This window comes from Anopheles coustani, chromosome 3, assembly GCF_943734705.1.
Source record: "Anopheles coustani chromosome 3, idAnoCousDA_361_x.2, whole genome shotgun sequence".
Lineage (NCBI taxonomy): Eukaryota > Metazoa > Arthropoda > Insecta > Diptera > Culicidae > Anopheles > Anopheles coustani.
Window position 1 is genome coordinate 18132190 of NC_071288.1, and position 26172 is coordinate 18158361.

The window sequence follows — 26172 nt, forward strand, 5'->3', positions numbered from 1 at the left end:
GACTCAACCAGCCGTTAATAAGTGAAGAGTCTAGTGAATCCTTGCCTTTTTTCAAAGCTCTTTTCTGGCATGTCTTATAGATCCCAAGAGAACCGAATGTCACAGGTGACATTTGTTCCCTCCCCCACTTTCTTTCTATCGCTTACGTTTTAACTTCCAGTGTTCTTTTTGTATTTAAATTATTAGTCGTTAGTAGGGATGCTTTTAGGAAAAGTTTCAGAGCCGCGGTGGTTCAGGAACGTTCCGGTTATTGGCATTGTTAAATCAATATATTGATCGACATGTGCAGAGAAGATTGATTGACGCACAAATCAGAGAGTCAGTGGAATAGGGAAAGGAAGCAGAAAAAAATGCATTCGAGATTGAGGAAGAAAAACTCCGTGGAGTAAAGGAAAAACCTTGTAACTATTCAATTGTAAATGATACGCATACCTGGAAAAAATAAATAAATGTAGATAATCGTACAATTAAACAAATGATTTTATAAATGTCTATCAGATACACAGCAAAGTGATGGATAAATTTATCGAACATTGACGATTTATTATATCCTCCATAACGCTTCTGTATCTCTTGCAACAGGGAAAATCGAAAAAATGGAAGCCATAGATCAGGCATTTCGTTAAAGGTTGGATCCATAATTTGTTGTTGTTCCTCATAACCTAAAGCAGCTCCGCTATTCCATTCATCTGGACCCGGCTGGCCAACACGCACGTAGTAATTCCGGCCAACACACTACACGTTCGTTCGATTTAAAAATACCTAAATTCTCATTTCACGAACAGTGCCCGCACAATCTCAAAGTCCGACCATTTTCTGCGCGAAAGTGAAACGCGCGCACAATTGCGGCGAACTGAAACCCGACTCCGGCGTTCACTAACCTCACGAGACATCCGCACGAACAGAAATGGCCAAGTCCAGTGTTGGGTGGTGGCGAGTGAAAAGAAAACGCTAGGATTCGTAAAATCGCCGTCCAGGGATTCGTTTCGCAGACCCTTTGGTTGTTCGAGTGGTGTGCATATTAAAAAAAAAACAGCAACACATTCATGATGAGCTCCTCAACTTGGACGTTTTGTTTCGTTTTATCATCTACCCTGCTTCATTATATCGGCGGCACCGGTGAACATATTTTTATATATTTTTTTTTTTTCTTCTGTTCAAATCCATCACCAACCAACGAACCGTGCGTCCGAACCGAGCGTAGGCTTTGAAATTGTTTCTTTATTTTTTATATATTTATTTGATGATGTTATTAGCTGTTAAACAACACATAAAATAATGACCTACAAAGTGAGTTGCATGGACAATTGCAATGAAGGCATTTACAATATTGCTTTTCTTTGTTACAAATTATTTAAAAGATTGCTCTTCAGTTGAACTTGATAGCTTTTATGTTTTCATTATTTTGAAGTATGTGTAACAATCGAAATGAAAGCTGTATTGATAAGCATTTGCATAAAGTGGTTCCAATTTGTAACACTTTTGTATGCATTTACACAATTCGTTTGATCTTTACGTTAGAAGAAAAAATGTTAAATTGAAGAGTCTTATAGTACGCAGATAATTCGTCGCTGTATGATGCGACGAAGAAAAGCATCTACAGGAAGGAAAAGGAAAGTTGAGAAACCATATTTTGGCTGGTGGCTCAATGAGAGGATAAAGTGATTTGCCCGCATGTGCAGCCCATCGTGCCAGTAGCCGACTGCACGGACGCAAACAATCACGCACGTTGAGGGATGGCATTGCACTTTCTTTTCGATAAAAAAAAATGCTAGCATAAACCGCTAAGTTTCGCCACCGGAGACAGAGTGTTAACATAGGCCCCATCGTTTGGCTCATACTTGTTTTGCAACAACAATTCGACCGTGTTTGATGCTCGTACGATCAATATTATCCTTTAGCAGGGTATAACCAAACAACAAAGTTTTCTTCCGCAACAAAGATTCATCTGCAGGTGTACGACACTCCCTACGGGAAACTTCACAAGTCTTTGCCCCCCGGCGCCGTGTACCGGTAGGTTGGTTTGGTATCACGCCTTGCACGATAGCATAATGATGAAATGCTACGCTAATCAGCATTCGCATGGTTAGATGGTGGCAACGATAATGTTAGTGGCGTAGTGGTTCGGAACAGCCATTCCCGATCGAGCATCGAGGGAATTTCAATGGTCAATTGCGTAATTTATGAGGTGTGTCCAAGCAAGCAACATAAAAAGAGGTTTCTCTTCCCTACTCGGGTGAAACGAAGATGCGCAAAAATGGAAGGGATCAATATTGTTTCAAATTGATCAAGACGCTTCAAAATGAAGTGATAGTGAAATGTACGAGATAAGTTGACGACGTGATTTGACGATTGATTAAAAATAAGTCACATTTATCTATCAATGAAGTAATACGAACTAAAACTATACTCCAGCATATTTGATTTAGTGCAATAACAAATTTCATTTTCTACTTTAAATTTTATTAATAATGAGAAATTGTCCTTTTTATTTATTGTTAAAAATATTTAATTACTTCTAAATGGCATCAGTGCGTCTCGAAATAAACCTTACAAGTATTTGTTAAATTAATTTGACTTCAACTACTGTTGGATATTCACTTGATCTTCTCCACCTTCAACCACATGCCTCCTTCCGGGGACAGAATGAAACTTTTGATGTCTAACTTCATCGGCACGACGGTCTTGGTGCCGGGAGTGAAGCGGAAGTCCGTGAGCAAAAATGCCAGCCCGATCCGGGCCTGCATCATCCCGAAGCGAAGGCCCACGCAAATCCTCGGTCCCTCGCCGAACGGTGTCCAGGCGTACGGATGGCGCTTCGCTTCCTCTTCCGGTGTGAACCGTTCCGGATCGAACCGGTCGGGATCGGGAAAGTGTTCCGGATCGCGATGAATCGCGTACACCGGAACCATGACCGATGTTCCGGCCTCGAGCACGGACTTGGTGCCGGGCACCTGGTAGTCCTTGGAGGTGATCCGGAAGTGGATCGGCACTGGAGGATACTTTCGCAGCGTTTCTGGAGTGACAAAGAAAAATGAAATTAGTAACGCCAATGTTTAGTCACGGTAGTACTCGCTTATAGATGCACCTACCTTTGAGGATTTGATCCAAGTAGTCCATCTCCATGACGGCGTCGTAGGTAAGTTCTCCGTTGTGCTTCTCCAGAACTTCCTTCACGCATCGTCTTCCCTTATCTTGCACATCCTGATCCAGCGCCAACTCGTACAGTGTGAACGTGAGCAGCGTTGAAGACGTTTCGAACCCGGCCAGGAAGAACACGAATGCTTGCGCCGCTATCTCGTTGAAGGTGAGGGTGCCATCGTCCGATTTCGTATCTTTTTCGCCTCGCATTTTGATCAAGATATCCATGAAGTCGTTGCGCTGCACATTATTCTCCACCCGATATTTGATCGTATCGCGCACGGCACCCATAAAGAAGTCCGACACCTCCGGGTCCAGCGTTCGCAGGCCAATCACTTTGGCCACACTCGGCAGGGAGTTGATCAACAGGCTCTTCGCTTTACCCCTTGGCTTCTGGAAAATTTTGCGTCCCATCACGCGAAACTCGGCGTCCGGATTGCGCATACTGTTGCACTCGATACCGAATGCGCACATCCCAATCACGTCGGTCGTGAAGCGGGCCATCACATCCTTCAGCTCGAAGTCCACCTGCTCCTGTACGGTTTCCTCCATGAACTCCTTAAACTGCTTGCCTGCCGCCACGATCGTCGGGAACATCATCTTCATCTTGCCCGAAGTGAACGTGGGGGACAGTTTGTTGCGCAGACTCTTCCACTTCTGACCCTCGATGTTGAACAAGTGCGCCGTCAGGGGATCGTGCTTCTCGTTGTAGTACGTCCCGCGGTCGTGAAAGTACTGGAAGTCCTTCACAAACACACACTTCAGCAGCTCCAGATCGGTAATCATGGCGACCGGTTTGAAGAACATGTAAAACCCACCGAACGGATGCTTGCCTTTGAACTCGTGGTACATGTCACGAAATTTGTCCGCTATATGCATTTTGCGACCAACTTCTCGCATGTTGCCGAATATCAGCTCCGGCTGGGATTGCGGAACATCGCGTCCGGTCCAGTACTGGAATCGCTTGTCGAGCAGCAGGTACACGACGAAGCAGAGCATCACCACCGAGATCGCTACGTCCAACGGTTCCATGATGTGTTGATTTTGTGTGCCTCTTGTTTTCCTCACAGCGACTCAATCACTCGTACCGCACAATAACCGGAAGTATTATCACCACGCTCGTTGACGCACACCTCCGCCTTTCCCTACAACTTCAGCGGCACCAATAAAACAACCTAACGCAACCAGATTAACGATCACACAACGCGTCGCGATCCGCACTCTGCGACAGATAGTACTCGACTGACGGAGACAACAACCAATTATAGGTCACTTTATACTCCATCCTGCCGGTATATGCTCCCATACTAGCGCTCGAGAATGATTCGACGAGTTTTGTTATCTCTGTTCGTCGGGGTTGAAGTGTGGTTTAGGGGAGCCGGTGTCCCAGTAATTTTTTGTACTGCAACGTGCACCTCGATATTCATCGTGACGTGGCAATTTCTACCAACACCCAGCAGTACAGCATCCAGAGATGGTAGAAGTATAGTCCACATGGATTCGTAAATCTTAAGTATCTTACATTCCTTTCCTTAAGTCATGGATCCTCTTTACTAACAACATGTTTCAACAGATGATAAGAAAAAAAACATTGGATGAGACCCAGCGTGAATCACAAACCATGATACCTTTGCCTTTAAGTCCACTGCGTTGTTCAAATGGAATAGTCCAGGAGAGATACGCTGCGTTACAGATAAGACATGCTGAGATAGATGATTGACCATTTGTTTTTTGTTTTTACCTTTTTGATAATATTTCCAGTTATTATCATGGTTGAACTTTCTTCTTCGAAATCATGCTTATTATGAATCTCGTTACAATTCTCACCGAGTTATGTATTCAACACTCTTAAGGTACGAATATTTGATTGCTAAGTAACGTGCGTTTTTGCTACTGCACACCATAAACCCTTGTTGAAGTGGACGATCAATGAGGTTGAACTTAATCTAGTTTGTATAATGATAAACAAGTAATGATAAAGAAGATATCTAGATAGATTGAATATTCGTCACGGCTGCTATCTAAATGCAATTGAAAAATAATAAAAATTACAAATGTAAACAAATTTCCATTTAAAGGAGGAATCACATACGTTTTTGTTTATTTAACCATCTGCCGTCTAGTGATCATTTTTGACGAATTGAATTCATTTATCAATAGTTACGCACCCAAGACAATCCCCAAGTCTAGTCCCAGGTCAATGGAAACTCACGAACATTTATTTTTAACCATCGTTAAAATTAAACAATTTCGTATGCGGTTCCACCTAAACGTTATTCACCTAAACGGTAAACTGGAGGTGCCCATGGCGCAGTGGTAGCGCAGGGAAACTCCACGCCATCGGTGTAGGATTGAATCCCGAGTCGGGCACCTTCCGATATTACGAACGGCTGGCCACCGATCCAACTCTCTAAAAAGATAGGCTCAGTCCCACTTGGGGATGTTGTGCCTACTGCAGAGAAACTTTAAATAAACTGTATGAAAACAAATTTTATAAAAATAATTAGTTTTACCTTGATTTCGCTGTTGGAAAAAGTATAAGAATATTAATTTGAAAAGCAAAAGTTTAAACCTTATTTGTAAATGCTAAACATGACCAACTGATGTACTTTGAAGTATTGACATATAAAAATAAACACCATTTTTAAGTTAACAAAATCCAATCACCTCACAGAAAGTGAAACATTTCCACCGGCTCCCTACTACGCCAATGCCACATATTTTCCCCGATCGACGCACGCAACCTTGACTTTCCTTCGCCCTCCCTCCCAAAATCGAGTCCGCAACGGCCCGAATGGCCTCAACAAACCTTTCATAACCGATTCAAAACACATTTTGCATCATTTCCAATGGCGGCAATGAATGATGGTTCAAATTGAGCTGCTGATTAGCTGACGTGCGCTAAAACCACCCCCGTAAGGACACTTTGAGGCGAATGCAGAAATGCGAGCCATTGGCACGAGCGAAACGATTCAACAACCTCAAAACATACGGACCCGGCGGGTAGCATTGCCCTGCATTTGGCTGCCTTGGTAATCAATCCGGGCTGGGTTTTTGGGAGGGGAGAGTATGGGAAGGGGGAAGGGGTTTCATCTCCCATGCAGGGCCATGATCACCGCTCGTGAGGGTAAGTCGCATGCCGTAAGATTGTTAATCCTGCCCAAGACGCAAACGTCCGACGGACGGTAGGGTTGAAAATTTCATTGGGGGAAAATACATTGCGGAGGAGTTTTCCACATGAAAGGAAAATCCTTCGCAGGCTGCCCTGGCGTGCGGTGGGCACCCACAAACAGCAAACGCAAGCAGCGGCTAGCGGATTAATTTGTATTTCACACGAAAGGGCGCACGGGGCCGGCGGGAACCGAAGCGAGTGGGGAGTGCCAACAAACGCTCGAGATGCCAAAGACTTTTCTTCTCGCGCCCAGTCTGGCGTTACGGTGGGCGCCCGGGTGTAAGGGGGCCCGAGCGTATCGCAGACGGTCACTGATTTCTTTTGCACCGATTTCCCGGTAAAACGGAGAAGGATGAAGCAGGATGGAGACACCAACGGCACGGGCGGATCCTACCGAGTCCATCCGGCTGAAGGCGCAGAAGAGAGTTTATATAAAACACGTCCGGCTACGGTTGGTGCACAGTCAGCAATGGTTCGGCAACCGTGGCGCACTACGATGAGGACCACCAATGCTCGTGCGCTGCTGTTGATAAGCCTAGCCGTAAGTGTCGATTGGTGATTGGTGTTGTGGTGAAAAGCTCTGTGTTCTAGGTGTAAACAGGACAATATAAGGTGCTGTTGGAAAAGCAATCCATCGTGCTGGAGTTCGAAGATAAACAGTTGTGAAACAAACCTTCAATCTGTGAGACTTTACTGTCTTAAACTAGTAACCTGAACTGCTTCAAACAGTGAAAAATAAAAGTGGACAAACAGATCAAGTGAACATTCGAAATGGAACTACCAATGTTCCTCAACGATTAACAAACCGATTCGATTCTATGTTTCGTGTTTAAAATGTACCTTTTCTACTGATGTTTCCTTATAAAGCTTAATTCTTGTATTCTCTTTTCTTTCTATCTCTGCTTATGTTCGGTGTTACGTGCGAATAAACCAATATAAAAAAAGGTGCTAATTTGCGCGGTCAGCGGTGAAAGTGGAAAACACAAGAAGAAAAACCGACGATACGAGGACGACCGATCAGAACAGGTTTACTATGTCGATCAAATAGCATCTGCTTCTGCAATTTCACCCTGGACATCGAACCGCATCATCGCCAAAACTACTGGTAAGAATGCGTAAGAAACTTATGAAGTCCAAAGGATTAGACACACAATTCAAGAATTAGAAAAAAGTTGCATAAGAATGAAAATAAAAAAGCCTTTTCATTGCATCTCTCCCGTCGCAACATTTTGAGAAGCGGGTTCTCAATCAACTCAAGTTATTGTTTTTAGTCTAAAAACAATCTTAGTTTATTTAAAATCGTAGTATCTGCTTTAATTTTTACCTTCTATCCTTTGTCGGCACTTTATTTATGATCTATAATAATTTGCTTTCTTGCCTTGGGTTCCTATTTCACGACCTCTTTTTCTCTGAAATTCCCACTGATCACTGATCGACTCAGAAAATGGTAGAGAATCCCAGTACGTGATCAATGTAGCACCGGAGGACGAAGTAATCATACACGAAGGAAGCGCAACGGATCGCGTTTCCGACCGGGGTCCGACGGACGAGCAGACGCCCCAGGACTTTGTGCATGAGGCGCTCCGTCTACGCAAGCAGTACATGCAAAACGGTCCGAAAGGGACGACCGCGATGCCGGCGAGCTCGTTCGTGGAGTACACCACCGTCAAGTACGATCACTTCGGACCAAGCAAGGCCCCGGATCGGGAAGCGGAACCGCACGTGATCTACCATAGCAAACCTGTTCCGACGAAGCCAGTAGCGGTTCCGGTGCACGCTGCACCGTCCTCAGCGCCACCAGCGGTGCCAACGTACCGGCCGAAGCACATCAAACCGAAACCGACCAAACCGATGCTTGTCCACACCGTCACACCGTACGTGGCGATCGAGCAGGAGCAACCGGAACCAGCGCCAACGGTTGGCTACCGGCCGAAGGAGTCCAAGGTTGGCCCGAAGCCGGAGCACGTCTCGAAAACGGTACACTCGTCCGCGCCCGGCAAAGGTGCTCCGATCAAGCAGCAGGATACGGCCGCCTCGAACGTGTACGTGCACGCCGTCCGACCAGATGAGGCATCCTTCGGGAGCAGCTACAGCACGCATCACGACTCGGGTAGCAGCTACCAGGAGTTCCACAATTTTACGCCATCGGCGGCGGCGGCAGCGGCGGCTTCCGATTCCCATGGCAGTAGTTCCATTCTGGCCGTCCACAAGGTGAGAGCTCCGCTCGAGTCGTTCCGTCCGAAACATCCGTCTAAGCCACCGCGTGAAGCAGAACGCCATCGGGAGTACGTTGCAAAATCGCCGAAAAAACCCAGCGTGCCCGCTCCGGTCGAGTTGGGTCGGTATCGGCCGACCAAAGGTTTTGTGGAGGTGGAGGAAGAGACGGCTCCCAAGTACCGCCACGAGCAGACACACTACCAACCGGAGGTGGTGCCGAACCCACACGTAGAGTACGAGAAAGAGGTTGAGGCTAACTTTCACAAGCAGCAACAGCAACAGAAGCTGCAGCAGCATCAGCAGCAACATCAATACCATCAGCAACAAGAGCATCAGCACCTGCACCATCATCATCAGAGCTACGACACGCCACGACCTGTGAGAAAGGAGAAACCTACCGCCCAACCCACTGAAGGACCGAAGTACTATCCACCGAAGAACTACCACGCCATCGAAACGATCACGCAAGTACAAATGGAACCGGAACCGCAGCCTTCCGAGGAACCGTACCGCTACAAGCCGATCAAGTCACACCATGTGGAGAGTCAGTTCAAGCCATCGCCGATCAAGTACGAGCGGGATCCGGTTCCGGTTGTACAGCATAAGGAGACCTATACCTACCATCCACCGAAATCGTACCATGTGGATCCTCCCAAACCTCTTCAGCATGAGTCAGTTACGACAACCTACCATGGATCCAAGTCTCAAGACACCCAGGAAACACGCGTGCCCGAGGTTTCACCGGATTTTCTCAGGTTGGCTACGGCGCGTCCCGCTAAGCACAAGTTTGCCGACCTGCCCAAGCCTTCGCCGGCTCCAAGCTACTCCAAGGTGACGAGCTATCCGACGCTACAGTCTACCAGCTCCCAGCGGGACACTCCAGCATCGCACCAACGTGAAAAGGTAACGTTTGATCCGTACAAGTATCGTCCCAGCCCAACGCCGGAGATCTCGAGCGCTGGCCATGGCTTCCAGAAGATCTCCTCCTCTCCGGCAAGCTACCCCAAATATATCCCCGCAAAGATGCCCAGCGAGTCGGCACAGTCGTCGGAGTCGAATGCCGCGTACAGCTTCAAACAGGCGCACCCTTCTGCTGCCGAGTCGTTCTCTAGCTATCTGCCCTCCTCTACTCCGGAATCGTTCAGTGCAGCGCCGCAAGAGTTCCCGAAGGTATTCTCCGCCTCGCCAACGCCGTACACGAAGTACAGCGCAAGCCCATCCCCGCCATCGCCATCGGGAGAAACTCTGTACGAGTTCCCGCATATGAAGGAAACTCCGAAATCGTTCTCCAAGTTCCAGGAACCGAAGTCCTACTCCACCATCGACCCATCGGAGCAGCCGTTCAAAACGCTTAGCACCACCATCTTCATGAAGGCCTCGCCGTCGGAGGACAGCTACACGCCACCGGCGACCCCCGGCAAACCGATCCAGAACCTCACCACATCGATCGCCTTCAAGCCCTCGCCGAGCGATGCGACCAAGACGGAGTACTTTTCCAACCCCGAGGTGACCACGTACTACGTGTTCCCGAACGGAACCGAAATCAAGCTCGGGGATGAGCCGGCAAAGATTCCGCACGAGTTCCGCATCACCGCGGACGATGGCTCGTACCTGGATAGCAACTACACCACCAAGCTGGCCGAGGACTTTGCCATGAAGTACAACTGGGACAGCCTTCACACGGTGGCGGATGGCGAGTTCTACCTGGGGTCCGCATCCGACGCGACACTGAAAGCGCACAGCGGGTCCACCCCGAAGTTCCACGAGCCGATCGAGTACGTGGTGCGGGACAAGAAGAAGATGAAACCGCATGTCTTTGCCAAACCATCGCTGAAGCCAATCAAGACGGTGACCATCTACAAGTCGACCCACCGGTCCTCGGATGACGGGGAGGGTGGGTTTGAGCCGATGGTCGGTGTGGCACCACAGATGGACAAGAAAAGTGAGCTGCCCGGTGGGGACGACGAGTTTTACTACACCAACGAAGCCACCGACGCCGAGGAGAGCCCGTCGAAGGCATCGAAAAAGAATGCCGTGTTTATGCCCGGACATGGCATGGGCGGACGTATGCCAGCACCGGGAATGATGTTGAAGTTTGCTCCAGGACCCTCGCAGGCACCGCGCGAACCACAGGGCCCGCAACCGGTGCAAGACATGGACATGAGTGCGGAACCGTCGAAGAAGCACCAGTACTTTGTGCTGTACCACATCGAGGACAAGGAAAAGAAACCGATCCGCCAGCACGTCCCTCAGCAACCTCCGGCGCCCGTCGTACCAAAGCAAGAGATCCACTATCACTACAGCGAAAAGGAATCGGAGGAACCGGAGGTTACCCACGAGCACTACAACTACCACCACGAGGAGACGATCGAGGACTCGGACGATGACATTCAGCATCACTACGTGAATCCGAACTATGGCAAGTTTAACTACCGCCCGAACATTGCGCATCCCTCGTACCAGCGACCGCTGCGGGACAGTATGGCCGCCGGAAGTGAGACGACGCTGAAGGTGGTCGATCCGGAGTCGAAGAACACACGCCCGCTGGAAATTACGAAGCAGGAGTACATGCGCCATGTTCAGAACGCCGTCATGCGGTACATGCGACAGCTACAGGACGAGGGACGCTTGCCGGTGATCGCGTCCCGGGACTCCGATGACACGCACAAGATGTTTGAGGAGCTCGATCTTGCCGCATTGCTGGGTGGTGCCGCTGCTGGTGGCGGTGGCGCTGGTACTAATGCGAAGCAAAAGTTCCAGCTAAATGGACCTCTCCGGGCAAACGTACCCACGAACCCTAGTCACTACAAGCCTATGAAGTCAGTTCCGAGTTCGTCGACGTACAAATCGACTACTCCAGCCCCACAAAACGCCGTTAAGCTGGGCAAGAACACGTACACCGCCGGAAAGCCACTTAAGGTGGCGATCGAGAGCCTGCAGGATACGCTCAGCAGCAACGTGGATCTCACGGTGAAGGGTAACAAGCAGCCGATCAAGCCGGACCTGTCGGCGATCGACGTCGGGCAGTCGTACCTGCACGGACCTACATTCGAGCAGAGCTCCCCGAAAGAGTCCGGTCCATCGCCGAAGACCAAGCTGCATTTCAACCAGGCATCCCACCACGACATCAACTCGATGCTGAACGCCAAGGACAGTTCGTTGCGGACGGGACTGAAGGGTTCCTACCTGGACCACGGCTCCAACCATGGTTTCGGCTCGATCAAGGGTGGCTCAGCGAACGTGGGTGCATCGATTAGCTTCGGCAATGGAGGAGGCCTGGGCCTTCCGAAGGGCATGCAGGTGGCTGAAGACGACAACAAGATGGCACCCGAGGCGCTCGATGCACCGATACAGATTATCAACGGTATTCCGATAACAAATCCCTACAACATCGATATCAACACATTAAGGTAAGGCGTTATAAGTTGTTTGAGGTTTAATCTTATCATTGGTGGTTGTTTGATCTCCTTCTTGCAGGTACATGCTTGGAGGCCTGGCTCAAGCTCAAGCCGAACAGCAGCAACCTCACGCTTCGAAAGAACCAACGTTGAAGCTCAAGGGAACCAACTGGATGTCTCTTCCTACGATGTCCAGCCCGTCGCAGGTGTTTTCTTCACACATTCCCACCTACCAGCACCCACCGTCGGAGGTGAACAAATACAAGTATAACGCCGACTTCGACGCGAGTAACTTCAAGATCAAGTTCCCCAAAAACATGAAGCTGAAGAACGCTGGTGGAGCATCGACGGGTGGTGATGCCGTTGCTAGTGGATCTATGAATTATGCCTCGTGGGGAGAACCTCCTCGGACACCGGGGCAGGGTAATACCAACCATTTCCATGGCAACGCAGCCGGCAATGGTGTGAACCAGAATCAAAACCTTGCCATTGGAAACAACCGCCCCGTGCAGAACCATCACCATCAGCAGCAGCAACAACAGCAGCAACAACAGCAGCAGCAACAGGTACACCAACAGGTACAACAACAGTTCCAACAGCACATCAACCAACAGTTCCAGCAGCAACAGCAACACCTTGCCCAGCAGCACCATCAGCAGCAGCAGCAACACCTACAGCATCAGCACCAGCTGCAGCAGCAGTTCCTTCGCTCGAACCGGGAGTTCAACCCGGAGCTGTACCTCAACCCGAGCGGCCAGTTGTTCCAGGGGTTGCTGAAGCAGAACGCGATCATGAGCAAAAAGGCTGCCACCAGCGACTGGAAACCAACGACAGTCAAGCCAACGACGGGACCCTCGAAGGCAGTGAAGATCGATACTAACCTGCGGCCACCGCCACCTGTCGTGAAGGGTTAGGCGCGTACCATACACAGTATGGTCATCCAATATTCCAAAGATATCCGCCACATAGTGTGGTGGAGGTAAGTTAGGCCGCGTCCTATGCATTCCAAGACTTTTTTAAAAGATCCAAACGATAGAGGTTACAATGTTAGAGGTCCTTCTGGAATAAAGAGACGTTCCCACGACTCTGCAAGACTCAGAATGTAAAAGAGATAGAAAACAGGTAAAGGCCACTTCAGCATGATTTTTGTGTCAGTCGTGCAGACGATGAATTGAAAGTATTTACAACAAGATACTACGATATTTCTCTCCCACTTGAGATCTCCACATCTCCTTGACAAAGACTTTAGGACCCTCCGTTGGTGCAAAATCAATCAAAGTCTGTTTTAGATAGTTATTTAATTTATTACAATTTCGAATATTTAAAATTCAGGCCGCTTAGATTTGGGACTCTTTCGAGGTAGCAGCGACGATACGTGCGAGTGACTCAACTAACGCTTACTGAATCTGATATCTGATTTGTGTACCTATGATATGTTATAGCTAGTAGATAAATAAAAATAGATTATGTATTTCAACCGCTGAATGAAGGTGATTAAGGGGAGTGCTAATGTTTGCAGTGATACACCACACGATAATCACCGACTTTTCGGTCATTTCTTTTCTGTATCTCGAAACGATAACCCCTGTTGGAAGTATCTCTCGAGAGAAATTCGGTTTGGGATTAACTAAAAGATTTCGTTAATTGTGGGTTTCAAGAAATACTTTCTCCGAGATGACGACTGACAGTGAACTTGGCGACCATGAAAGCATGTAATTTAAACCGTATACTATCGTAGATCGCTGAACTTCCACGATCAGCATAAATATGTAAACTTATGGTTGAAAAACTACGCTTGACCTGCCTCTCGCCTTGCCTTACACCAGACGGAACATTGGTACAAGCCTTTGTAGTGTAGTAAGCGAATGTTGCCAACAAATCCCTCGCGTTGATCATCGTGGTGTACGAAAGTGAAAATCCCTAAACACCAACTCGCGATCCGAACTTGACACCGATCCTCAAGCGTGCCCAATTAGCGCCTCTAGTTGGACCGACGCTAGTGAAATGGGAAATGCTCAGCGGGCGTGAAAAGCTGTCCGTAGCGTTTTCCCGCGCAGCGATCGCGTGCGCTTAAACATTCAAAGGAAAATGCAACGGTCAAGAGTAGGCGTTCGTGTGTAGTGGCAATGAACAAGTGGCAGCGGACAAAGAGAGAAAGAGATGATGCCTTTGAGCAGGTCTTCTACATAAATTAACCAGCCTCAGAAAAGCGTGTGCAATATGTTTATGCATTCGTTAGTGCTTGTTTTGGGCTTGGTTTACTGTTTTGCTGCTGTCTGATCTGCTATGCGATCGTTCACAACGCTTTCATCCCGTTGGTGGCAAACGGAAGGGGCTAGGAGTTGATGCTGAAATACTCTTCAGGCTTTTTTCGGAAGCAGCCATTGCGTGCATTAGTCTATAATTTTTTTTAAAGTCTCCCCTATCATTTGTTTTCGTACATGTATCCTGCTGGTAGGTATTTTAATTTTATTCAACCCAACCCTGTACTATTTACACGTTAATCGTCTGAGCACAGTTTGCTCTTGAACGACCACGATGCACTGATAAGCTTCTGCCTGGGTTAGTTTTATCGTTGAGAGCTTCGATCAGAGCAGTTTTCGTTATCGACACAGACGAGAAACGGTTGCAACTGGAGCACAACTCCCTTTTATGGTTTCCGCTAACCATTGCTTTGGTTCATACTAACGGTTCGGTAAAGCTCTTTTAAATCATAACATAATAATTAATCTCCTGCAAATGAACTGACACAGATGAAACCCGTCACAGATTGCAGTTTTACGAGAGTGTTTAACTGGACCAGGTAACTATCGTAGGGTACACTTAGCTGGCATTGTGTATGAGCATCCTATTTAACATTGATGATGCGGTACGAATGAAACAAAAGTGTCTAATGATCTTACCAAGAGTTGTTCCAATCTTGTTGAACAAATCTAGACAACTTTTTGAAGTTATTTTAACTCAAAAAACAATACTTCTTCTAAGGACTAGATAAGGACATTCCAACTGTAAGGCACATTGTTCCGTTGTAACGGTTTGTTTAATTTGTAATTTTTGGTTTCATCTAAGTTGTTGTTTCTAACGAACATTTATCTATTTGGTTTTTTTTATTTTGTTTGATTTTTCCAGTGAACATCGGCCGATTTCTTACAGAATACCATAATTTTCCAGACAAGAGGGATGGCAAGATATCAACAAATGCAATCGAGCAAATAGTCTTCTTTTAGTATAGCATGCATCTTTGTATACATCTGTACTGTTAGTTCATCGATTTTTGGAAAACAGGAAAAATTTGAGCTTTCAGTGCAAGTTGCAAGGAAGATAGAAGCTTTCGGCCAAGAGCTTTCCCTCAGCATAAAAATCAGCGCTTCTCACAGCGACACTAATTTAAGCTTTTGTCTGTTTTTCCAACCGCATTGAAATGAAATTTGGAAACGAATTCTTTTCCGTAAATAGTAGATCAATTATTTATGGAAATAATTATCTTTGGAAACTATGGTTTAGGGAAAAAAACTATTCAATTATCATGGAATTCCGTATACATAAATACACAACAGGAATATTGTCTGAAGCATACAAAAGTATTTGCGAAAGATTGTACAATATGAGTAATATTTGTGTAACTACTACGGTTGAATCAAATCTAATAGGCCAAAACTATTTCATCTTTCCTGCGGAAAACGGTTCGTTAGACTGCGCGACCGAAACGTGACCGTGATGTGTACCTTCCGTACAGCTCCCGACCACCCTCACCCATTGGTGCTGGTATGCACCTCCGATGCATTTTAATGTGCACTAGGAAACCAAGCAGCCTCACGCGGGATGGAACCCACCGCGCTGCGCAAGAGAATGGGAGAAATGTGCATAAAAAAGTGAACTAGAAAACACAAAATGAAAGTAAACGTCGCTGCATGCTGGAGCGGATGCACCGCCGGTGCAACCGTGAACGTGTGTTCATTCGACAACCGGGGAAGCGGTTAAAAACGCGTTTCCTCGGCCGGTTATGCAACGACGAAAAAGATCTCCCGTTCCCTCGCGCGCGCGCGCGCTCGTTTTGAGTTATGAAAGCAGGGTTCCAAATGTTGGCCAAACCCGCGGAGATACCGGCGTGAAAAGCATATCCCGAGGGTGATGCGGGTATCCGTTCCAAATGCAATCGACGGTAGCTAACGCCAGCACCGGTTTCGATGGCTATTGCGCGCCAAATTACGTCCCCAAAATCCGCAAACCTCCAGAGACACATCGAATTGGCGACTCACCGGATGTTTACAGCCCGAGGCAGCTGGTGGCACTTTTGGCGCACCATTTTTGGCCCCGATTTGGGGCCTGCAATAACCCTGAAAAGCTTTCTAATTTCTTTTGGGGGGGATGGATTAAAACAAAACGAAAACCAAACTTTTAATCTGTTTGAATTTTTACGTTTTATGGCGATTCGGGAACCCTTTCGCCGCCGATGATCGAACTGATTAATATTATGCCCTCCGGGGTGATGGAGAATTGTTCGGAAAGTGGATCAGCACGTTTTATGTAAGCTTGTGCGATGATTTTTGCGTTTGTAATTTTGCCAGCTTCAACAAAACATGGTTTGAAAAATGATAGAAAAACCAATTTTTCAATTTTTTTTATTCACGATTACTGAGAAAATCCTTGATAATGAAGATTTTTTTTTTCAACAGCTCGTCTCTTCAGTTGTCAAATATCTTATGAAAATGACACTACACCTCATGATTAATTTTGCACCTTCACTCTAACGTCATTCACTTTTCGTGTTGACCAGACGGCCCACTGCTGCCGGGTGCACTTAAGGAAACCAAGCACGAACCCACCACGCTAACAACGCGCGGAGGACGACTTTCTTTCCTCCAATTTCCTTGCGAGCTGCCCGTCCTGAGGGCAAACCTGAGCAACATAAATTATGTCAGCAGACCGTTGATGGGTCTCAATGCAGCGAAAGGAATAAAAAGTGGAAAACAACGCTAATCCACGATCAAGATGCTGCAGCCCACCAATTTCCCAGCCTCCACCCGACCCAAACGCACAGTTGATCGACTGTCAACGTGATTCGTTTTCCTGCCAATCTTCAAGCGTGGTTCCTCGTCTGTAGACTACGGGCTATATTGCGAGCATGGGATGGTTCGTCCCAATTGCATCGAAGAGGATGGGAAAATGGTGGAAAAAATGGACAGTTTGTGACATGTCTTCGTTTACGCTGGTGCGAACGCATGCAACGAGTATGACAACGAGACGTGCGCATGTCGACTTCCTTATTTTGCTTTTCCTCTATATCCGCTCGCGTGCTTACATTCCCGTGCTGCGCCAAAGGTGGGAGGGGTTGAAGTGCGCAAATTAAACGAGCTCAAACATTGATCCGCCATATTTGAGACAGTACTTTTTCGATTGGATATGTCTAAGCAAAGTTGAAGACATCCGCAATAACCTTGCAGACCCGCTTTTATCTTTTCTTTTGAACGAAAACGTGTACTTTGCATGTTCTGGTCATGTTTATGTTGTGAATCATGTTCTGCCTGTCCGACGAACCCGGTGTCTTGCTGTGACGCTCATTGAACTTGACATTTCCTTGCGTAACGTCGCTTTCCACCGAGTCTCTCGAGTGGTCATTTAATTTTTCTCCTTTTTCCAAAGCCCCTCCCAGATTAACCACTCTTTGGTGGAGTGGTTTTTTTTCCGTTCCAACAGTACCGAACCACACCGTACAAGTTCCCGTACCGTCTGGGATTGGTCTCTCCCGTTCTCGAAACGATCAATGTGTTTTCGCTACTTTTCCACACTGCAAACAAACCGGCTTCAGCTTCCGGCTTCCGGCTCCGTACGCTCTGGCCAAAGATCGATAAATACCGTTTTCCGCAAGACCCGGCTTTTCAAACGACGGTCGACGGGTTCGTCGCTGGGAGCAGGCCGCACGAAGTCTCCGCGAAATGCAACCTGGTGGCCATGGTTACCACATGGCACGACGTTTTCCACATATGTTGCCGTTATATTTTTATCTTTTTTTACTTTGTAGCATTTCTGCTAATTAGTGGCACGATCCGACGCTCGGCCGCACGCAATCAAGGCGTTCGGGATGACAATGTTTGTTGTTTTAAGTATTTTCATGATTCGTGGTTTAATTGGATGCAAATGGTTGCATAAGCATGGTTTTCCTCGAACCTTAAAAAAATTCACAAATTGTGTTGTGATTTCCTAGTTCCACGAACATAACGGATATTCAAACAAATATTTGAATTGAAAAAGCAGCACGTTTTCGTCGCGTTGGTTGATCAATTAAAAATAAAAGATAAAAGTTTGACATGCAATGCATTAATTGCCCACCTGCGATTATTGATATCAGATAAAGATACTAAAATAATAGTTCCGAGATTGCCAACGGCTTCATCAAGAAGTTTCAGGTGAAGGTTTTGGCCTTTCTTTCTACTTGCAAAGCGCACGCAAACGCCAAAAATAAACCGCAAGGCAAACACACTTCGACACACTTCACGCGTGACCATTTTTTTCCCAACCACCAACAGGTTGTGTTTTAACTTTCATAACGCACCCATTAGGCGCCACCGTTATCCCACGGTTTTGGGGGGAAAATAAAATGCAAACGCGAAGTGATTAAACGCCGGTGCATAATAACTCGTATGAATGTGAATAAAAAATCATAAATACGAAACCGGGCGCGATTTCGTGCAGCAGGAGGAAAGCCGGTGCGGGCATTTAATTTCAAGCCTCCAAAACACATGGGGTTTTCGGTTGCATTTTTCGCATACCACACGATGCACATGGGTGACTTCTGCGGTCACCCGAACCATGTTTCTTCACACAACCGAAGAGGCCGATGAACTGCCTCGGCCAAGGAAGATTTAATTATAAACATAACTTCGAGGTAGGTGTAACCATGGAGCGCTGATTTTTTTATTGCATACTTCAACACCTTATCAAACGTTCAGTCCGTATTGGTAGTAGGAAAATATGGTTTGGCCTTTTGAACTCCCCAACGACCTAAGTCTGGGAGTCGTTGGAAATTCCGACCTCTTAGGCTCTTTCACATCAAGCAACGTCCGTTTCGCTCTCGATGATTGACGGTTGGACCGCTTAACAACAGCCCGGCTACGTGCAAGCTCCATAAAATCGGCTTAAGCTCATAATCCGTTTCAAACATCGGTGCTGAAAATCGGTGGTCCGTTGGCCAACTTCTCGTGGGTGGCATCCATGTAATGCGCCCGTTTTGTGTCTAATATTTATGCAACACAGCTGTTAAATTATTGCTAGACTTTGATCAAAACAAGAAAACAGCCCTACAACTTCTGGTGTGCGCTTGGAATTATGTTTTCCCTCTGTGAAGCTTTCGCAGATTTTCTATTTTTTCCCTCAACTATGAAACCCAAAAGGCTGTAACGTTGCAGGTTAGGAAAGATGTTTGTCTCCGGGCTTCAAAGCGATCGGTTTGGTCGTAACTCGTAACACCTTCCTGCTACCAAACGTATTTATCTTCGCGAGTCATCTTTTCTAATCAGATCTGTTTAGTTTGTTGTAGAAATAGGGATCTACATATCTTGGATAGGGTGCACAAAATGCTCTGTTTTACTGAGAGCTTCGTAAAAGTGGAAAGAAAGACTGCTGCATGAGTCGGGAAAACACTATCAATTTCATCTTGAAAACTCCTTTATGCTGTCAATTTAATGGTACTCCTTCTCTGGATAAAATTGATCATGAGTTTTATTACATGTCGCTTTCGCTGAGATGTCAAAGCAAATATACAATGGACTAGGGCAGGAGTCGGCAATGTCCGATCCGCCAGTTCCAGCTTTGTTCACAACGTCTCACCGGATTTTCCTATAAATGTACGTTGAAACGTTGCACGAGGTGTCTAGTACCAGGCGACATCCTCGTATTCTTTTATTATACTTTTCGATCGCATTTTTAATTTTGATCGTTCTCTAATATTCTAGCCTCGTAAATAGCTTAGTTAAAAGAATTCAAATTTCGACAACCATTGAGAAACAAAATATGATCAACCAATATTGAGAAATTGCTTGTTTGGAAGCGGTTTAATTTCAAGTATAATAATTAATGGCTAAAAGTAAAAAATTGAAATACTTTGTCTGATGTAATTGTGAGATTCGTTTCGACTTACGAAATTGATGCTCCACTTGTTTCATATCAGTTTCAAAACATTAACCTATCGTTCGTTTAGGAATTTGGTCTGCGGTTTCGGACTTTGGGTTATCATGTGGTCCTCTTCAGGAATCGAGTGCCGACCCCTGATCTAGGGAGAAAGAGTATAAGGAGCCTCGTAAGACCGAGGTTTTACAAAGGGGATCCCAATGAATGGCCGGGGTTAAAGTGGCATATGGCCGTTGCTGTTCGAGGGCAAAGAACAATTTCTACTGTTCCCGTGATCGGTGCTGTTTACGGTTTTATTGCAGCGCCACGCGTGCCATTACGGCGATCGCGAGGTGGAAAGTGCTACATCGATTCCATCGACCGGCGTGGAATCTCCCATCGCCATTAGCCATTTGCGGGACCCTAATTCGAGCATATGCGCCTCATATCGCGCCGGTGCCGGTCCCTTCGCCGTCATCAGTTCCAGCGCAGCTTCAATTACGTGATGCTTTTGTGCAAGGTGCGATCATCTCTCATTCGGTATCGTTTCCCTCCTATTCCTTACCGATGAGTCTAAAATGGGGTAGGAAAAATGGCGAATTGGGAAAAGCTGGAGAGCTACGTTTTTTTGCCTCCATTTTTCACATGGTGCCAACTCTTACGACGAGCTCACGAACAACCAACCAGTGTGGAAAGATGTATAGACCGCTGTTATTAGTCGCTTATTTTCATCGCTCGAAATTGGTACATCGATTATGATTACGATGGTGTCTCGAGTGCAAGAAAAGTGCCGCTGGGAAGGAGATTGTAGGCGGATAGGATATATATATTGTTCACCGAAAATTTCATGCAACCCGATGCACAATCGTATCAATTATGCTGGTCGCCAAGCCACGGTCTTCACTGTTATGCACCATCGCAAATTATAATTGCGAACCGCGTCTCTGGTTTGATCCGTTTTTTACGGCCACAACCTGTCCGCTGGAATGACGTGACTTTGCATACGACTATCCATAACATAAAATTTGATTCCTAAACAATCAAAACTGAGACCAAGCTGCTTTGGATCTAGTTGATAAAAACAGCAATAACATTTTCTAGTTTTTACCGTATTTTATTTACGGTTCAAGCCACATTGCCTCATAGTCAGCCCACTTTGGGTTAAAGTTAATTAAAGTTTACTCATAATTACCACTCTTGATCTAATCGGTCAATTATATGTTCCTGTTTAATCGGGTGCTGCTATCAATCGAACAATTTACGCTGTTATCGTACAATTTACAATTAACAGTCGTGCGCAACTCGAAAGATGAACTCTTAAAACCATCCGCTGCACAGGAAAACAGGAACCTCGTTAGCTTTGCGGAATTGGTGCAACACTTCCCTGAAGTACGGTGCCGAGGGCGCATTCGACCTGTTTTGCATCGAAAAATAATAAGACACATTCCGAACCGGTTGGTGGCCGTCTTTTTCAGGATGGATGGCACACTGTTTGCACTTCTCCTTTTAATGCCAAAGCGAACGTGGTGTTTTGAACACTTCCTGCTTTTGTTGACTTACGTTAACGATCGTCAGGTTGAGACAATGTAACACACATGAAATATTTCTGTCCAGTTAAGAGTATTTTGCAATCACCTACGAACATCTTCATTCATTTCAATTTTAAAATGAAAATCTAATAAATAAACTACATTGTATAGCTCATAATCTCCTTCACGTAAGCAAATGATTATAAAGTCTTAAGATCAGATCGATACAATTGCCCCCCGAGGCTCGAAACATCCCGTCCCCAAAAATCGAACCCCGGGCAATCAACGGCAAACAGGTTCAGGCCGATTGCACCTTTTCACCAACTATTGATTGATATCGGCCAGTTGAGGCCAATGCATCGGTAACTGCCCGAACTGGGAAACTCCCGTCTTCATTGGCGTACAGGTCGATGTGACGGCTACCGATTACCCCAGGAACCTGTTCGGTGGAAGAAAGTGGTACGGATCCTCAATCCATCGCTTAACGATAGCACCTAACGAGTGCCACAGATACCGGGAGCTTCGATCCGTAGGTTGTAAACCACAACGGGCTACCGACCGCATGACCACACGGCCATCAAAGGAGCGCTGAAGCTCTGAAGGTTAGCAGGCGCGAGAGAAATGGCTTTCGCCACGGGCCCTTTGGGGTGGACACGCCCGGCCAGTCGGACCTCGGTGATGGTGATGATCAACTCTTCTGCCTTCGCTTCAGCAAGCGGTGACAGCGATGCCCGCGACTAATTCCTCATGCAATCGGCCTGTCGTCGGGCAGGCCTGTCCGTTTTAATCAATAAACTGCTCACGTGCGATCACGATGGGCGTTCGTCACCGAGGAGCAGACCGAGGAGCGCCTTTCTAACTCCTGCGGAGGGGGAGTGTGTAGACAAAGTGCACTGGGTGCAGTTTCCGAAGCGTGGAAAATCACCTGTCTGCATCACGAGAAATCGATTTATTGAAAAACAGGGTACCCCCGTCCGATAACCGTAGCCTTTGGAACGAAAATGACTGCAGTTGCCCAACTGTGTGTGACTAACCTTTTGCGTAAGTGTATCACACAAACCCCCAACAAAAAATTGGACCCTTCATCAAACTGCCGAAAACAACTCGTCAATTATCTCCGCTGCTCTAGCACACATGAAGCTTGAGAGCATTTTCCAACAAACCATTTATCAACAAAAGTCTGTGACTTCGCTTTCCTACGCAAAGTATTATAGAGGAGACATTTGGAAAGGAAATGTAATTGGACCAAATGGAAATGATACATCAAAGACTCGACACTCATTACCGGTGACAATTACACTTGGACTACAATTGCGGTGTAACGTTATAGCTTTTTCCTAGACTCTTAACGATGATCATTTTAGTTACATAAGCATGATAGACGGCATTTTTGATTGGCTCACGACATATCTAAATGTTACTTGATCGGAACATTTTATTAAATGGTAAAACTTAAATATCTCTATTTTTTTTGCAACACCTACACTTCCTTTATGAATGATTGGTCATTTTAAACAATGATCCTCATAAATACGTCATGCCTGAAACCTCTTTTACATGTCATGTTTACCTAAATTCTCCCACATGTTCTTCATCTGTATCTCCATCCGTCACCATGGATACTAGCACTGGAACAGATTTTACTACCGCCTTCCACCATCTCCCCCATTTCTTCCACATCATGCCGCTCATTTCCATCGCATTCACTTTCGCTTTCGCTCGTTTGCAGCGGTTTTCCACCACCGTGGTGCACCATCCGCCGAACCATACGCCCATCGGAAGGGATCGTTTGGAGGGGCAGCTCACTATAAAGCCTCTATACACGGACTACCAAAGACATCACAAACCATCGTGCCCCATCCGTGAGCAGTCGACGTCGTCTAAGAGCGTTTGTGATCGTGGTGCGTGTAGACAGAAGCCAGCGTTTGCGTTTGTTGTTTGCGAGAAGTTCCTCCCAGTGTTCCGTGCCGAAAGTCAAAACCAAAATGTTCAAGTCAATTGTGAGTAGTGAGAAAAGATGATTGATTTCCTGTGATGAAAAAGTGATCCTCCACCAAACGGTTGGTGGCTAGAGTGAAGCAAATTTTAACCAACATCGTGTTGTAATGTGTCTTCGCAGATCTTCGTGACGCTGTTTGTGGGCGTTTGCTACGCTGGCCTGGTCCATCACCACCAGGACGATGACGATGTGTCGGAAACGGAGCACCATCACAATATCGAGCATAAGCATGCGACCTCGCACCAGAGCTTCAAGTTCCACCATTTCCACGCCGTCCCGGTGTACGTGAAGAAGGAGGACCAGCAGTTCCTGAAGCACCCGGTCGAAATTTCGGGACTGAAGCATAACCTTAAGGTAAGTGTTATGTTATATTCTGTAGTAATTTATGTTTGCAAGCTACCATGATTGAAAATGATCCAATTCAATTATTCGTCTATTCTATTGTTCCTAGATTGTGCACCCGGAAACCGAACAACACCACGGACACGGTCTCACCCTCGAGAACCACAGTGAGTTCGAGAGCAAAATCCATGGTGGACACGGGTACGATCTTGGCCACGCCGGCACTGAGCATATCGGCCAGGAGCACTATGGTGGCCACGAGTACGATCACCACCAGTTCGGACACGAACTGGACGAGCAGGAGGAATGAGCATTAGACCCGCTAACGAGCGGAAGTCGTTCCCATCCGTCGACATCATTGCTTGAAAGGTGGGCTGAGAACGGTTCACCCCCCCACCCCCAACTTACTCACTAACTTTGCGCGGTCATTACGCATCGCATGTGTAAAATGTGATATAGTCAATTAATCTTTAATCATCCCATCCACCAGCATTGAGCTGAAGATCATATAAGTATTATTCATTTCGTTTTCGACCATCCACGTGCTAGCAAAATTAAATCTTTTGCTGGTTTCATACATCAACTGAGAGTTTCACAAATTCCATATTGGCCATTATTGGCTTTATTTTAGGCTACAGTAGAATCAGTTTGAGCAGACATTTTTAAAAGCGGAAGTTAATCTTTTCTCTCGATTTGGGGTATTACCGTTCATTGTTATCTCTGTTGTAACTTGTTGCTAGTTCTTCTTCCTTGTTATTGCCAAATAACCAATTTCCCGAATTTGCGAAAAGTAATATTGTGAATGGAAAATTAATCTTGGATATCAAAACCTAAAAGAAAAGTGACTGATAAAAATGAACTATACTATAAATGATCAATACGAATAAAATCAAACAAAATGAAACGATCCTGTTAAGCTTGTTGCCTAGAGGAAGATGAGAAATATCACATAAGAGAACAGAACAAAACCGAAAAATCACGTCTTTAGCATTGTTATCCAAGATATACGAATCTATATTGTGCTAGTATGAAAATCATGTTAGATGTTTAATGATATACATAATGCAAATAGGATTATTTATTAAATAATATAGCGCCACTCATCGATTATAGGACTATTCCCGGGAAGTACACAACCACTTTCGTCCATGCCCCTACGGACCCTCTTCAGATGTCTTTATCTTGCTTTTTCTTTTGCGCCAGGCGGTCCTCCAATTGATCCAAACGATCGGTCATGGCTTTGAGCGAATCTTTGATTCCGCTCTGTATCTCACTGTAGCGTTGCATCGCTATCACAAGGCTTTCCTCGAGCAGTTCATTGGCCTGTCTCTGCTCGCCCGTAGCGGTGGTCATCGTTTTCAACTGCTCGCTAACATCGGGCAGATTGCGGAAGTACTCCGCACCGAGGGTCGGTTCAAGGGCCTTAATTTTCTGCAGAGTCTCGAACGTGCCGGCCAAATCGTTCGCTATCGTATTGATGTACATTTCTTTTGCTTTGATATCCTGCTTCTCTTCTAGGTAGGCTGGATCCAGGTATGCTTCCAATTCATCCTTTCGCTTGAACGTTTCCAATATTGCTCCCCGGGCGGCACCATCGGCCAGATGGCCGGTGCTGGCCGAGGGAAGGAACGACGATGCCGAGAGAATGGCTTCGGTTAAATTTTCCGACTGACTTTCATCGGTCGGGAGCGGCCCTAGCAGTTGGGTGAGGGTTTCGATTCTTTTTTCAATCACGTCAAGCGCATCCATTGTAGAAGTTTTATTGATCTGGGGTGAAAATGGTACCGTTAACGTTACTGTATCGATCGATCCGATGCAATGATGTCATCGGGACACCGTTATTGCTTTCGCAACATAGTCTTCAGGCGCCTTTCAACAAACCTTTACGAAAGGAATTAAGCTACTTACCAATAATATGACCGCTGTAATCAGTTCTTTTAAAACCTTTTCGTAAAGTTCATAAAACACAATGATTTCACTAAATTCACTAGATTATTTGCTTCTTATTTCTTCGTGATGTAAACAAAGATACTGTCAAAATCATTACACAAAGTCCGTACTAAAATAAGGTTAGTTCATAATAATAAAATAATTTTGAACAAGGTGTGTATTAAATTATTTGAATCCAATGCGAATTTTTCTTAAAAATTTTCTTAAAAACTAAAAGGTACGAAAACTGTTGCTTTTTATATGTTTTTTCGAACATTTGAGAGGTCCATTGATCATATCCTAGAATAAAATTGGTGACCAAACCACTTATAGAACCTT

The 26172-nt window shown here is 46.0% G+C and overlaps 4 protein-coding genes across 4 annotated transcripts; 2 read left to right on the forward strand and 2 right to left on the reverse strand.

Annotated features, from left to right (window-relative positions):
- Window positions 1–2597: 2597 nt before the first annotated feature.
- Window positions 2598–4173, reverse strand: LOC131260042 (probable cytochrome P450 6a23). Its single transcript, XM_058261695.1, has 2 exons — window positions 3093–4173; window positions 2598–3016 (listed from the first exon to the last, which is right to left on the reverse strand). The coding sequence occupies exons 1-2, from the start codon at window positions 4171–4173 to the stop codon at window positions 2598–2600; spliced, it is 1500 nt and encodes a 499-aa protein (XP_058117678.1).
- A 2636-nt stretch (window positions 4174–6809) lies between these two features.
- On the forward strand, window positions 6810–12842 carry LOC131260041 (titin-like). The gene is made up of 4 exons (XM_058261694.1): window positions 6810–6854; window positions 7259–7418; window positions 7755–11940; window positions 12008–12842. The coding sequence occupies exons 1-4, from the start codon at window positions 6810–6812 to the stop codon at window positions 12840–12842; spliced, it is 5226 nt and encodes a 1741-aa protein (XP_058117677.1).
- A 10706-nt stretch (window positions 12843–23548) lies between these two features.
- On the forward strand, window positions 23549–24214 carry LOC131259271 (histidine-rich glycoprotein). Its single transcript, XM_058260723.1, has 3 exons — window positions 23549–23563; window positions 23683–23916; window positions 24014–24214. Exons 1-3 carry the CDS (start codon window positions 23549–23551, stop codon window positions 24212–24214), a joined length of 450 nt encoding a protein of 149 aa, XP_058116706.1.
- Window positions 24215–24408: 194 nt separating this feature from the next.
- Window positions 24409–25936, reverse strand: LOC131272807 (uncharacterized). The gene is made up of 2 exons (XM_058274667.1): window positions 25813–25936; window positions 24409–25671 (listed from the first exon to the last, which is right to left on the reverse strand). The coding sequence occupies exon 2, from the start codon at window positions 25651–25653 to the stop codon at window positions 25072–25074; it is 582 nt and encodes a 193-aa protein (XP_058130650.1). The 5' UTR covers window positions 25654–25671; window positions 25813–25936; the 3' UTR covers window positions 24409–25071.
- Between the last annotated feature and the right edge of the window lie 236 nt (window positions 25937–26172).

What these genes read in the sequence shown, in the direction of transcription:
- LOC131260041 (XM_058261694.1), top strand. Translation starts at nt 6,810, where the DNA reads ATGAGGACCACCAATGCTCGTGCGCTGCTGTTGATAAGCCTAGCC. An exon ending in CATCATCGCCAAAACTACTG is followed by an intron (nt 7,419 to 7,754) that starts GTAAGAATGCGT and finishes TGATCGACTCAG; the next exon opens with AAAATGGTAGAGAATCCCAG. An exon ending in ATCGATATCAACACATTAAG is followed by an intron (nt 11,941 to 12,007) that starts GTAAGGCGTTAT and finishes TCCTTCTTGCAG; the next exon opens with GTACATGCTTGGAGGCCTGG.
- LOC131272807 (XM_058274667.1), bottom strand. Translation starts at nt 25,653, where the DNA reads ATGGATGCGCTTGACGTGATTGAAAAAAGAATCGAAACCCTCACCCAA.
- LOC131260042 (XM_058261695.1), bottom strand. Translation starts at nt 4,173, where the DNA reads ATGGAACCGTTGGACGTAGCGATCTCGGTGGTGATGCTCTGCTTCGTC. An exon ending in CTTGGATCAAATCCTCAAAG is followed by an intron (nt 3,017 to 3,092) that starts GTAGGTGCATCT and finishes TTGTCACTCCAG; the next exon opens with AAACGCTGCGAAAGTATCCT.
- LOC131259271 (XM_058260723.1), top strand. An exon ending in GACTGAAGCATAACCTTAAG is followed by an intron (nt 23,917 to 24,013) that starts GTAAGTGTTATG and finishes TATTGTTCCTAG; the next exon opens with ATTGTGCACCCGGAAACCGA.